The 15300-nt window shown below is 42.4% G+C and overlaps 1 protein-coding gene across 1 annotated transcript in view; it reads left to right on the forward strand.

Annotated features, from left to right (window-relative positions):
* The first annotated feature begins 7568 nt into the window (after positions 1 to 7568).
* LOC140627553 (T-complex protein 11-like X-linked protein 2) overlaps positions 7569 to 15300 on the forward strand; it is a 45123-nt gene continuing 37391 nt past the window's right edge. Inside the window, 2 exon segments of the mRNA XM_072815936.1 lie at positions 7569 to 8150; positions 14485 to 14622. Coding sequence (XP_072672037.1) covers positions 14496 to 14622 — 127 coding nt within the window. The 5' untranslated portion in view covers positions 7569 to 8150; positions 14485 to 14495.

Consider the following 15300-nt stretch of genomic DNA (forward strand, 5'->3'; position numbering starts at 1 on the left):
TATTCATGAGAGACACACAGAGAGAGGCAGAGACATAGGCATAGACAGAGAGAGAAGCAGGATCCCTGCAGGGAGCATGACGAGGGACTTGATCCCAGGACCCCAGGATCATGACCTGAGCCAAAGGCAGATGTTCAACCACTGAGCCACCCAGGTGCCCCTGCGGGTTCATCTTTCTGGTGACAGACCCAAGGGTTGGTATGTCTCATATGGGGCACAGTCCCTTTACTCCTTGAGGAAAAGTTCTGTAGTTTTGGATTCCCTTTCTGACTGTGGATCACTGTGCCTGATGAGACTGAGTCTTTGCCTCTCCTACCTATGTCAATGCATATCTTTTATTTTCATTGTACAGGCACTATTCCTCTAGTTCTTAGGTCCTTTTCAGAGGAAAGTTATTCCATATGTAGCTGTGAACTTATACCCATGGGAGGATGTGAATTCAGGGTCTTCCTATGCTGCCATCTTGAAACTCTCCCCATCAACACACTCTTGAACAACCAATGGGTTGAAACATTTTTTTAAAATTTTGAGGTAAAGGAAAATGGAAACACAATATACTGAAATTTACAAGATGCAGAAACCAGTTCTAAGAGAGGAATTTATAGTGATAAATCCCTACATTAAGAAAAAAAGAAAGATTTTGAATTAAAAAAACCCTTACTTCACACCACAAAGAACTTAAGAAGGACAAACTGAACCCAAAGCTAATAGAGGGAAGGAAATAACAGATCAGAACAGAAATAAATGAAATAGAGAATAGAAAAACAATAGAGGGGTGCCTAGGTGGCTCAGGAAAATGTCTGACTCTTGATTTTAGCTCAGGTCATGATCTTAGTGTTGTGAGATTGAGCTCTGCTACACGTGGAGACTGCTTAAGATTTTCTTTCTCCCTCTGCCCCTCCCCCACTCACTCTCTCTAAAAAAATGAATAGAGTAGTATATAAAAGAAAACACAATAGAAAAAAATCACTGAAACTAAGAGCTGATTTATTTAAAAGATAAACAAAATTGCCCAAGGAGACATATCTAGAAAGAAGTTGCCACAACCTATTCCAAAGAAGTTATTGCCTGTGTTCTCTTTTAGTGTTTTTATGTTTTCAGGCCTCACATTTAAGTCTTTAATCCATTTTGAATTTTTTTGTGTGCATGATGTAGTGGGGGGATGGGTTAAGTAGGTGTTGGAATTAAGAAGTACACTTGTGATGAACACTAGATGATGAATGGAATTGTTGAATCACTATATTGTATACCTGAAACTAATAAAACACTGTATGTTAAAAACAAATGGATCAAAAAACTTAACAGATGCCTTCCCAAAGAAAATATACAGATGGCAAATGAGCATATGAAAAGATGTTTCATTTCATATGACATAATGAAAATGCAAACTAAAACAATGAGACACCACTAAACACCTATTAGAATGGCCAAAATTCAGAAGAGTGACACCAAATGCTGGTGAGGATGTGGGACAGCAGGAACTCTCATTCACTGCTAGCTGGAAGTCAAAATAGCATAGCCATTTGGGCTGACAATTTGACAGTTTCTTTCCAAACCAACCATACTCATGCCATTTGATCAGGAGACACCCTCCATGGTATTTACCCAAAGCTTATTTCTACACAAAATCCTGCACAAAGATATTTATATAAACTTTATTCATAATTGTTAAAACTTGAAGGCAATCATGATGTCCTTCAGTAGATGAATGGATAAACTAATATATCTGGACAAAGGAATATTATTAAGAGCTCAAAAGTAATAATCTATATAGCTAGAAAAGAAATAGAGGAAACTTAAATGCACATTACTAAGTGAAAGAAGCCATTCAGTAAGAAAAGATTTCTTACTGAATAATTCCAACTATATGACATGCATGACATTCTGGAAAAGGCAAAAAGATCAATGGCTATCTGGGGCTAGGTGGAAGAGGGGAAATACATAGGCAGAGCACAGATGATTTTTAGAGTATTGAAACTACTCTGTATGATATTATAATGGTGGATACATGTTGTACATTTGTCTAGAAACAGTGTACACCACCAAAACTAAGCCCTAATGTATACTATGGACTCTGGGTGATAATGTACTCATGTAGGTTTATCAGTTGTAACAAATGTATCACTCAAGTGGGGAATGTTGATAATGTAGGAAGCTATGCATGTGTGGGGACCAGGCCATATGGGAAATTACTTACTATACTTTCTGCTCAGTTTTGCTATGAACCTAGAACTACTTTATAAAACATAGTCTATTTTAAAAAAACAGCTTGAATTATATGATTTTAATACTAACAGAATTTCAGGCATCATTATGGGGAGTCTTTTAAACAATGCATTTTTCTGTGAGGAAACTAACTGGTGTAATTCTAGGTGTTTTTTCTTAGAAACAAACCAAGTAGAAATCTGATTTTTAAAAAAGAAATCAAATTGATTTTTGTTTTTTTAAATATTTTATTTATTTATTCATAAGAGACACACAGAGGGGCAGACACATAGGCAGAGGGAGAAGCAGCCTCCCTGTGGGGAGCCTGATGCGGGACTCGATCTCAGGACCCGGGAATCACAACCTGAGCTGAAGGCAGAGCTCAACTGCTGAGCCACCCAAGCGTCCCTGAAAGTTATTTTTTAAGTGTAACCATTTAAATTCTTTGGAAATGTTCATAAGGGCAGAAGCAGTCTTTGAACACAAAGCAGTTTGACTCCAGAGTCGCCGTCGTCCTCCTCCTCCTTCTCCTCCTCCTTCTCCTCCTCCTCCCCCCTCCTCCTTCTTCTTCCTCCTTCTTTCCTCCTCCTCCTCCTCCTCCTCCTCCTCCTTCCCCTTCTTCTTCTTCTTCTTCTTCTTCTTCTTCTTCTTCTTCTTCTTCTTCTTCTTCTTCTTCTTCTTCTTCTTCTTCCTTCTTCTTCCTCCTCCTTCTTCCTCCACCTTCTTCTTCTTTCTTCTTCTTTTTCTTTTTTCTTTTCTTTTCTTTTCTTTTCTTTTCTTCTTCTTCTTCTTCTTCTTCTTCTTCTTCTTCTTCTTCTTCTTCTTCTCTTCTTCTTCTTCTCCTCCTCCTTCCTCCTTCCTCCTTCCTCCTCCTTCTTCCTCCTTCTTCTTACTCCCTCTTCCTTCCTTCCTGGGGAAGAGGAAAAATGGTGTCATCTGGTCTGGGCCCAATAAAAGAAAGGATGGACCCTCTTTTAGAGCCCAAGGCCAACAGAACCCAGTTGACTCCAGAGTCTATTCTTATCCACTCTCCTATCCTGTCTTCTAGATTCCTGCTCAGGCAAGGCAGAGGATGTCAAACGGTGAAGTATGTCCATTTGAGGAGACAAGGAGGGGGAAGTGGGAGTCACTCTTCACTTTCTGGTGATTGTTACCATGTGGAAAGGTAAGCACAGTGTCATCCAAGCTGCCAGTTTGTAAAAGAGAAACCCCCGATCTGTATCTTTATATAAAATTTCCTTATTTTTGATAGTGGTGACAAATGCCAATTTTTACAAAGCACTTTGCTAGCTTATCAAAAAATCTGTGGATAGGAAGCATAAAATTATAGATAAGGATGTTTAATTCACATACTTATAAAATATTTACTCAGTGCTTCTTAGGAACACTGCTAATTCTAGATACTGCTGTTCAGTGTAAGCCTATGGACTCCCCATTTTCTATATTGATTCTCAGTGTTGTTAATAAGAAATGGACTCTTTCCCTGATTTCACTGGTAGTAAATTAGTTTAAATGATGGTTGGTGTATAGTTAAGAGTTAATTCCTCAGTGAAGTTACAAGCTATTAGAAGAAAAATTTAGGGGATCCCTGGGTGGCGCAGTGGTTTGGCGCCTGCCTTTGGCCCAGGGCGCGATCCTGGAGACCCGGGATCGAATCCCACGTCGGGCTCCCTGCATGGAGCCTGCTTCTCCCTCTGCCTGTGTCTCTGCCTCTCTCTCTCTCTCTGTGACTATCGTGAATAAATAAATAAAATCTTTAAAAAAAAAAAAAAAGAAGAAAAATTTAGACTTTAACTCTTTAATATGCCAAGGGTTCATGTTAAATTATTTTTTCCAAATGTGAATAAGTTGTATATAAAAGTATTTATTTATGTAAACTTTGTGAAAAACAAACACACATATATGCTCACACTCATATATACACACACGTATACAACACATCTGTGAACCACATCTGACCATGGGCTGCCAGCTTCCAACCTCTGTCCTGGGGGACATATCTTTTTTTTTCTTCCCTGCAGTTCCTAGACCATTACCAGTTTTTTAGTGGGTTCTGACTAAACACATATTTTTTATTTACATTTTTAAATTTAAATTCAATTTGCCATCATATAGTATAACACCCAGTGCTCATCCCATCAAGTGCCCTCCTCAATGCCTGTCACCTAGTTACCGATCTCCCACCCACCTCCCCTTCCTCAACCCTTTGTTTGTTTCCCAGAGTTGGGAGTCTCTCATGGTTTGTCTCCCTCTCTAATTTTTCCCACTCAGTTCCCCTTCTTTCCCTTATAATCCCTTTCACTATTTCTTATATTCCATGTATGAGTGAAACCATAGATGTTTGTCCTTCTCTGATTGACTTATTTCACTCAACATAATACCCTCCAGTTCCATCCACGTTGAAGCAAATGGTGGGTATTTGTCGTTTCTAATGGCTGAGTAATATTCCATTGTATACATAAACCACATTTCTTTATCCATTCATCTGTCGATGGACACCGAGGCACTTCCACAGTTTGGCTATTGTTTCTAGCAGGCATTGCTGCCCCAAGCTAGTACAACCTGAATGGACAACATTGACAAAGGCCAACTATGCAGAGCGTGAAGCATGATGTTGGGCTTCCTTCACTGCAAGAACCACCTTATGGAGGTGAGGCTGGAGATCAGATAGAATGAATTGTTTTCTTATTCTCCTACTCTGTATGTTTCCCACTTGGCCCTGTCCTTGCAAAGCTGGCCTCGTGAATGAAGAGTTGCTGAAAGTGAGAAAGGATCCATGCCAGTATTCCTGGCAGGCGTGTTATGGTCAGAGAAAATCTGGTTCACACCACACCAAAAGAGAAAACAAAGGCAAAAGCTGCTGCTGCCAGACATTTCAGTGGGTGAAGACTGATGTGTTGCTTTGTGCAAGTCACCAACACAATCCCACTGTGTGAGCCTCAAGGGGACTGCTGCCTCAGATGCTATAGCCCTTCCACCACAGGAATTCTGACTGAGGTGGGTGCCTGGGTGGCTCAGTTAGTTAAGCCTCTGCCTTCTGCTCAGGTCATGATCTCAGGGTCCTGGAATCAAGGCCCATGTGATCCGGCTCCCTGCTCAGGGGGGAGTCTGCCTCTCCCTCTGTACCCACCCCCACTCATGCTCATGCTCTCCCCTCCCAAAAATAAATAAATAAAACCTAAAACAAAAAGGAATTCTGATTTCTTTTTTTGAGGAACCTTCACACTGCCTCATGTGAGCCAAATGTGGCCATCCCAGGGTCAAAGACTACGATTGAATGAAATATTCTGGACCTCAACCTACAATGAACTGATCACCCTCTTCTAAGAGACTTGTCAGAACTAATCTCATTGTGCCTTAACTCCCAAGCCTCTCTGGCTACTGCTCACCGTCCATACTGCCGTATTTATTGTCCAATCAGATGTAAGCTACTTACTCTATTTCTTCTTAAAGCCTTACTGTGCTCTCTAGAAATGGCTGTCTGTGAAGGCCAAAGTTCTTATATCCTTAACGTTTTTAACAGGACATGTCCTCTGCCTCCTGCTGTAAGTGGAATCTTGACTGCCTCTTAACCATGTTCCCACACCCAGATCCCTTTATTATCATTGCTCCCTCTCCCTCCTCCAAAAGCCCCACTCCTCTACCCTCCTCATTACTGTCACCTACCACCCTCCTGATTATTTTTCTTCATTTCTTGCAGACCTACTTCATGGCTTACTTTCGTCCTTTCCATTCCTTTCATCATTCTTTTTTAAATATTTTATTTATTTATTCATGAGAGACACAGAAAGAGAGGCAGAGACATAGGCAGAGGGAGAAGCAGGCTTCCCCTGGGAAGCCCGATTCGGGACTCAATCCCAGGACCCCAGGATCATGCCCTGAGCCAAAAGCAGATGCTCAACCACTGAGCCAGCCAGGTGCCCCTGACTTCTGGTTTTTAGGCCAAGACCCCTCATATCCTCTAGGACCTGGAGAATAGGGTGGATTTTCCTGAGTCTGGAAAGCTCTCTTTATAACTTCCTTTCTCAAAATTCACATGCTGTGCAAGATATCCACGCTTCACTATAGGTGCTAACAGCTCTAGGATTTGGATAAGAACTGGGCCAAGTTATAGTCTTGTTTTATAGAAAAAAGGTTAATGGATTAAAAATTAAGTTGGGATAGGGCATCCTGGTGGCTCAGCGGTTTAGCGCTGCCTTCGGCCCAGGGCCTGATCCTGGAGACCTGGGATCGAATCCCACATCAGGCTTCCTGCATGGAGCCTGCTTCTCCCCTCTGCCTGTGTGTGTCTCTCTCTCTCTTGGTCTCTCATGAATAAATAAATATTTTAAAAAATTAAGTCAGGATAAAAGAGTGCGATGGGATATTGTAGTGTAGTGTACTTTTTAAAAATATGTATGTATTTTTCTAAAATTTAGAAAGGGGCCAATGCAGGGTTCCACACATCACTGTGGAAAATGGCCAGTAGAGTGAAAGAATAAACTAGGAGTAAAGAGTAAGCAACATGAGGGCTCTTAGAGTCATCTCTTCCAACATCCTCAGGTCCTAGATGATCTCCAAGGCTCATAATTGAATTATAATGAAAAACTGCCAGAAATTCAGTTAGAAGCATAAAACCAAAACCTAGGCTCTGTCTCAAACATAGGGTTTTGCCCCCTCACCACACATCTTCTATAATTGGCCCTTTAAAATAATTCTTTGTTTCTATATTTGTAAAATAAGAGTTTAACAGCTTATATGTTTACTTCACATTGTGTAGAAGACATAAAGGAAAGAAAAAACATCAGAACAGAATTCTGGAATTCTGTAACCCCGTTGGTTCTTTATTTCTAAGGCTACATGAACATCATGAGGTGAAACAAAAACTAATGCTCCTTTTCCTTTCTAAATGGTAATTTAATTTTTATTTCCTGGGGGAAAGAGTGTAATAGTTTTGGACAGTACCTTACCTGTGGGGAAGGAACAGGACTTGAGAAAATTCATTTCAAGCCTTGGAAGAAGGATATGAGCCTGAAGCCTCTGCATGAGGAATCTCCAGCTCCCATCTCTATCACCAGTGGTGCTTCCAGGTTTGCCTTTCCTGCTCTATTGGTTCCCATGGTACCCTTGACACAAAACCCGTATTGCTACCTGAGAGACTGGCCACCCTTTGTTTTTAGGTTTTGGACTCTTCTACCTGGCATCATTGGTAGGGGTGCTCTCCAAGTAGGTCTCATCATCTCCATGGTGCCACCCAGTCCCTTAGTGCTGATCTCCCCTCCTGCCCTGTCTACCATGGTATGCTCCAGAACCAGACTGATGAGACAGAAGGGCTTTACTAGCAGATGCAGTGGGGCAGTGGGGCAGTGGGTCAAGGACTGGCGGGAGGTGAGGGGCCAGGGTCCCCAAGGCTAAGAGAGTCTCTTGCTGCATGAGTCCAACCGCTATTCTCTTCATAGTCAAAGGCGGGTCTGGGGTGAAAGTTAAGGAGGAAAGGGGGTCATTCTTGGATTAATTAAAGATGGCCAGAGTTGAGGAAGTTTCCTTTCCTAACCCCGCCATTCCTGTGCAAGTCATTGTCTGAGCCTTGATTTCCTCTTCTGCTTGCCCTGCCCCTAACTGCTTTGGTTTATGGAAAGGCAGCCCCCACTAATCTCTAGTTCACCTTCCCCCAAGGCTATTTGAGGACTTTAGCTATTGCTGTAAGAGGCCCATGAAGCCCTTGTTTCTAACCTCCTTAACTGGGAGCAGATTTTGTCATCAAGGCACACAGTGGCAGCTGAAGAACCCTCCTCCTCGGAGGGGGAGGAGCAAGATGGCGGAAGAGTAGGGTCTCCAAATCACCTGTCTCCACCAAACTACCTAGAAAACCTTCAAATTATCCTGAAAATCTATGAATTCGGCCTGAGATTTAAAGAGAGACCAGCTGGAATGCTACAGTGAGAAGAGTTCGCGCTTCTATCAAGGTAGGAAGACGGGGAAAAAGAAATAAAGGAACAAAGGCCTCCAAGGGGGAGGGGCCCCGCGAGGAGCCGGGCTGAGGCCGGGGCGAGTGTCCCCAGGACAGGAGAGCCCCGTCCCGGAGGAGCAGGAGCTGCACCGACCTTCCCGGGCGGAAAGGGGCTCGCGGGGAGTTGGAGCAAGACCCAGGAGGGCGAGGATCTCCTCGGGCTCCCGGGGACACTAACAGAGCAACTGCGCCCCGGGAGAGTGCGCCGAGCTCCCTAAGGGCTGCAGCGCGCACGGCGGGACCCGGCGGGACCCGGAGCAGCTGAAGGGGCTCGGGCGGCGGCTCCGCGGAGGGGGCTGCGCGGCCCCGGGAGCAGCTCGGAGGGGCTCGGGCAGAAGAAGAGGCTCCGTGCGGAGGGGCCTGCGCGGTTCCAGGAGCAGCTCAGAGGGGCTCGGGCGGCAGCTCCGCGGAGGGGGCTGCGCGGCCCCGGGAGCAGCTCGGCCGGGCTCGAGCAGAGGAAGAGGCTCCGTGCGGAGGGGGCTGCGCGGTTCCAGGAGCAGCTCGGAGGGGCTTGGGCGGCAGCTCCGCGGAGGGGGCTGCGCGGCCCGGGAGCGCGAATCCAACAGCGCAGGCCCCGGAGCACAGGGCGCCGGGACACAGCCCAGGACCCGGCCTCCCCCCGGGACAGGCAGAGGCCGGGAGGGCCCAGGACAGCGAGGACGCTCCTGCCCCAGCTGAGCACATCAGCGGCCCCGCCCCGGAGCCTCCAGGCCCTGCAGACAGAGAGCTCTGGAGTTACTGCGGGGGCTGAATCCAGGTTTCCAGAGCTGCCCCGCCACTGGGGCTGTTCCTCCTGCGGCCTCACGGGGTAAACAACCCCCACTGAGACCTGCACCAGGCAGGGGCACAGCAGCTCCCCCAACTGCTAACACCTGAAAATCAGCACAACAGGCCCCTCCCCCAGAACACCAGCTAGACTGACAACTTCCAGGAGAAGCCAAGGGACTTAAAGAACACAGAATCAGAAGATACTCCCTGGTGGTTCTTTTTTTGTTTGTTTGTTTTTGTTTTTGTTTTGTTTTGCTTTTTGATTTGTTTCCTTCCCCCACCCCCTTTTTTTCTCCTTTCTTTTTCTTTCTCTTTTTCTTCTTTTTTTTTTTTTTTTTCGTTTTTTCTTTTTCTTCCCTTTTTTTTTTCTCTTTCTCTTTTCTTTCCTTCTTTCTCTCCTCTCTTTTTCTCAATACAACTTGCTTTTGGCCACTCTGCACTGAGCAAAATGACTAGAAGGAAAACCTCACCTCAAAAGAAAGAATCAGAAACAGTCCTCTCTCCCACAGAGTTACAAAATCTGGATTACAATTCAATGTCAGAAAGCCAATTCAGAAGCACTATTATACAGCTACTGGTGGCTCTAGAAAAAAGTATAAAGGACTCAAGAGACTTCATGACTGCAGAATTTAGAGCTAATCAGGCAGAAATTAAAAACCAATTGAATGAGATGCAATCCAAACTAGAAGTCCTAACGATGAGGGTTAACGAGGTGGAAGAACGAGTGAGTGACCTAGAAGACAAGTTGACAGCAAAGAGGGAAACTGAGGAAAAAAGAGACAAACAATTAAAAGACCATGAAGATAGATTAAGGGAAATAAACGACAGCCTGAGGAAGAAAAACCTACGTTTAATTGGGGTTCCCGAGGGCGCCGAAAGGGACAGAGGGCCAGAATATGTATTTGAACAAATTCTAGCTGAAAACTTTCCTAATCTGGGAAGGGAAACAGGCATTCAGATCCAGGAAATAGAGAGATCCCCCCCTAAAATCAATAAAAACCGTTCAACACCTCGACATTTAATTGTGAAACTTGCAAATTCCAAAGATAAGGAGAAGATCCTTAAAGCAGCAAGAGACAAGAAATCCCTGACTTTTATGGGGAGGAGTATTAGGGTAACAGCAGACCTCTCCACAGAGACCTGGCAGGCCAGAAAGGGCTGGCAGGATATATTCAGGGTCCTAAATGAAAAGAACATGCAACCAAGAATACTTTATCCAGCAAGGCTCTCATTCAAAATGGAAGGAGAGATAAAGAGCTTCCAAGACAGGCAGCAACTAAAAGAATATGTGACCTCCAAACCAGCTCTGCAAGAAATTTTAAGGGAGCCTCTTAAAATTCCCCTTTAAGAAGAAGTTCAGTGGAACAGTCCACAAAAACAAAGACTGAATAGATATCATGATGACACTAAACTCATATCTCTCAATAGTAACTCTGAATGTGAACGGGCTTAATGACCCCATCAAAAGGCGCAGGGTTTCAGACTGGATAAAAAAGCAGGACCCATCTATTTGCTGTCTACAAGAGACTCATTTTAGACAGAAGGACACCTACAGCCTGAAAATAAAAGGTTGGAGAACCATTTACCATTCGAATGGTCCTCAAAAGAAAGCAGGGGTAGCCATCCTTATATCAGATAAACTAAAATTTACCCCAAAGACTGTAGTGAGAGATGAAGAGGGACACTATATCATACTTAAAGGATCTATTCAACAAGAGGACTTAACAATCCTCAATATATATGCTCCAAATGTGGGAGCTGCCAAATATATAAATCGATTATTAACCAAAGTGAAGAAATACTTAGATAATAATACACTTATACTTGGTGACTTCAATCTAGCTCTTTCTATACTCGATAGGTCTTCTAAGCAAAACATCTCCAAAGAAACGAGAGCTTTAAATGATACACTGGACCAGATGGATTTCACAGATATCTACAGAACTTTACATCCAAACTCAACTGAATACACATTCTTCTCAAGCGCACATGGAACTTTCTCCAGAATAGACCACATATTGGGTCACAAATCGGGTCTGAACCGATACCAAAAGATTGGGATTGTCCCCTGCATATTCTCGGACCATAATGCCTTGAAATTAGAACTAAATCACAACAAGAAGTTTGGAAGGACCTCAAACACATGGAGGTTAAGGACCATCCTGCTAAAAGATAAAAGGGTCAACCAGGAAATTAAGGAAGAATTAAAAAGATTCATGGAAACTAATGAGAATGAAGATACAACCGTTCAAAATCTTTGGGATGCAGCAAAAGCAGTCCTAAGGGGGAAATACATCGCAATACAAGCATCCATTCAAAAACTGGAAAGAACTCAAATACAAAAGCTAACCTTACACATAAAGGAGCTAGAGAAAAAACAGCAAATAGATCCTACACCCAAGAGAAGAAGGGAGCTAATAAAGATTCGAGCAGAACTCAACGAAATCGAGACCAGAAGAACTGTGGAACAGATCAACAGAACCAGGAGTTGGTTCTTTGAAAGAATTAATAAGATAGATAAACCATTAGCCAGCCTTATTAAAAAGAAGAGAGAGAAGACTCAAATTAATAAAATCATGAATGAGAAAGGAGAGATCACTACCAACACCAAGGAAATACAAACGATTTTAAAAACCTATTATGAACAGCTATACGCCAATAAATTAGGCAATCTAGAAGAAATGGACGCATTCCTGGAAAGCCACAAACTACCAAAACTGGAACAGGAAGAAATAGAAAACCTGAACAGGCCAATAACCAGGGAGGAAATTGAAGCAGTCATCAAAAACCTCCCAAGACACAAGAGTCCAGGGCCAGATGGCTTCCCAGGAGAATTTTATCAAACGTTTAAAGAAGAAATCATACCTATTCTCCTAAAGCTGTTTGGAAAGATAGAAAGAGATGGAGTACTTCCAAATTCGTTCTATGAAGCCAGCATCACCTTAATTCCAAAGCCAGACAAAGACCCCGCCAAAAAGGAGAATTACAGACCAATATCCCTGATGAACATGGATGCAAAAATTCTCAACAAGATACTGGCCAATAGGATCCAACAGTACATTAAGAAAATTATTCACCATGACCAAGTAGGATTTATCCCTGGGACACAAGGCTGGTTCAACACCCGTAAAACAATCAATGTGATTCATCATATCAGCAAGAGAAAAACCAAGAACCATATGATCCTCTCATTGGATGCAGAGAAAGCATTTGACAAAATACAGCATCCATTCCTGATCAAAACTCTTCAGAGTGTAGGGATAGAGGGAACATTCCTTGACATCTTAAAAGCCATCTATGAAAAGCCCACAGCAAATATCATTCTCAATGGGGAAGCACTGGGAGCCTTTCCCCTAAGATCAGGAACAAGACAGGGATGTCCACTCTCACCACTGCTATTCAACATAGTACTGGAAGTCCTAGCCTCAGCAATCAGACAACAAAAAGACATTAAAGGCATTCAAATTGGCAAAGAAGAAGTCAAACTCTCCCTCTTCGCCGATGACATGATACTCTACATAGAAAACCCAAAAGTCTCCACCCCAAGATTGCTAGAACTCATACAGCAATTCGGTAGCGTGGCAGGATACAAAATCAATGCCCAGAAGTCAGTGGCATTTCTATACACTAACAATGAGACTGAAGAAAGAGAAATTAAGGAGTCAATCCCATTTACAATTGCACCCAAAAGCATAAGATACCTAGGAATAAACCTAACCAAAGAGGTAAAGGATCTATACCCTCAAAACTATAGAACACTTCTGAAAGAAATTGAGGAAGACACAAAGAGATGGAAAAATATTCCATGCTCATGGATTGGCAGAATCAATATTGTGAAAATGTCAATGTTACCCAGGGCAATATACACGTTTAATGCAATCCCTATCAAAATACCATGGACTTTCTTCAGAGAGTTAGAACAAATTATTTTAAGATTTGTGTGGAATCAGAAAAGACCCCGAATAGCCAGGGCAATTTTAAAAAAGAAAACCATATCTGGGGGCATCACAATGCCAGATTTCAGGTTGTACTACAAAGCTGTGGTCATCAAGACAGTGTGGTACTGGCACAAAAACAGACATATAGATCAGTGGAACAGAATAGAGAATCCAGAAGTGGACCCTGAACTTTATGGGCAACTAATATTCGATAAAGGAGGAAAGACTATCCATTGGAAGAAAGACAGTCTCTTCAATAAATGGTGCTGGGAAAATTGGACATCCACATGCAGAAGAATGAAACTAGACCACTCTCTTTCACCATACACAAAGATAAACTCAAAATGGATGAAAGATCTAAATGTGAGACAAGATTCCATCAAAATCCTAGAGAAGAACACAGGCAACACCCTTTTTGAACTCGGCCATAGTAACTTCTTGCAAGATACATCCACGAAGGCAAAAGAAACAAAAGCAAAAATGAACTATTGGGACTTCATCAAGATAAGAAGCTTTTGCACAGCAAAGGATACAGTCAACAAAACTCAAAGACAACCTACAGAATGGGAGAAGATATTTGCAAATGACATATCAGATAAAGGGCTAGTTTCCAAGATCTATAAAGAACTTATTAAACTCAACACCAAAGAAACAAACAATCCAATCATGAAATGGGCAAAAGACATGAACAGAAATCTCACAGAAGAAGACATAGACATGGCCAACATGCACATGAGAAAATGCTCTGCATCACTTGCCATCAGGGAAATACAAATCAAAACCACAATGAGATACCACCTCACACCAGTGAGAATGGGAAAAATTAACAAGGCAGGAAACAACAAATGTTGGAGAGGATGTGGAGAAAAGGGAACCCTCTTACACTGTTGGTGGGAATGTGAACTGGTGCAGCCACTCTGGAAAACTGTGTGGAGGTTCCTCAAACAGTTAAAAATATACCTGCCCTACGACCCAGCAATTGCACTGTTGGGGATTTACCCCAAAGATACAAATGCAATGAAACGCCGGGACACCTGCACCCCGATGTTTCTAGCAGCAATGGCCACGATAGCCAAACTGTGGAAGGAGCCTCGGTGTCCAACGAAAGATGAATGGATAAAGAAGATGTGGTTTATGTATACAATGGAATATTACTCAGCTATTAGAAATGACAAATACCCACCATTTGCTTCAACGTGGATGGAACTGGAGGGTATTATGCTGAGTGAAGTAAGTCAATTGGAGAAGGACAAACATTATATGTTCTCATTCATTTGGGGAATATAAATAATAGTGAAAGGGAAAATAAGGGAAGGGAGAAGAAATGTGTGGGAAATATCAGAAAGGGAGACAGAACATAAAGACTGCTAACTCTGGGAAACGAACTAGGGGTGGTAGAAGGGGAGGAGGGCAGGGGGTGGGAGTGAATGGGTGACGGGCACTGGGTGTTATTCTGTATGTTAGTAAATTGAACACCAATAAAAAAAAAAAAAAAAAAAAAAAACCCTCCTCCTCCTCATTCGTGGGTCAGAGCTAGATATTATACTACCAGCAGCTTACCTCTTCTTGTCTCCCCAATTCCAGATAACATTAGGATGCCCAAGATTGAGGAAACTGTGCTCCAAAATGATCCCAGTGAAGCAGAGGGTGGGGCTCATAAGCCTAAAACACCAGGGAAGAGCCAGGAAAACAGGAGCTTCTGTTTAGATGACCACTCTCCTGGTAGGTCTAAAATTCTATCAACACATCTTTGGGTAGTGCTTGATAGCAGTTAGATTAAAGGAATAGACTGCCTATGGCTTAAGTGTCTTTAAGAAGCATGGAAGTCTCCTGAAACCTTGTATTTTTCCTTTTTTATCCTTCAACTATTCCTCTTTTGGATTATTATTTTTGTTGTCTTTTTTCCCCTTCCAATCTTTACATGTAGGACCTAGGACCCTCACTGGCAAGTAAAATTAAGACATTTTGGCTATAGAGAAAGAGGCCAACAAAGTATAATAACTTGTATTTGACAGGACTTGAGAGTATTTGAATTAGTTCAAAACATTGGAAATAGCTTGCATATTTATTTATCATTTATTTGTAAAGTCCATAAAAATTAACATGCAGTGTTATATTAGTTTCAGGTGTATAATCAGTGATTCAAATATTCTGTATATTACTCAGTGCATGATAAGTACTCTTAATTCCCCTCAACTATTTCACTCATCCCTCCCACCCACCTACTCTCTGGAAACTACTAGTTTGTCCTCTATATTTAAGAGCTTTAAAAAAAAATAATTCCAGTATGGTTAACATACAGTGTCATGTTAGTTTCAGGTGTACAATATACTAATACACCAATTCTATATATTAATAAGTGCTCATCATGGAAAGTGTAATCTTAATCTTAATCTTCTT

Source organism: Canis lupus, chromosome X (assembly GCF_048164855.1).
Source record: "Canis lupus baileyi chromosome X, mCanLup2.hap1, whole genome shotgun sequence".
NCBI lineage: Eukaryota > Metazoa > Chordata > Mammalia > Carnivora > Canidae > Canis > Canis lupus.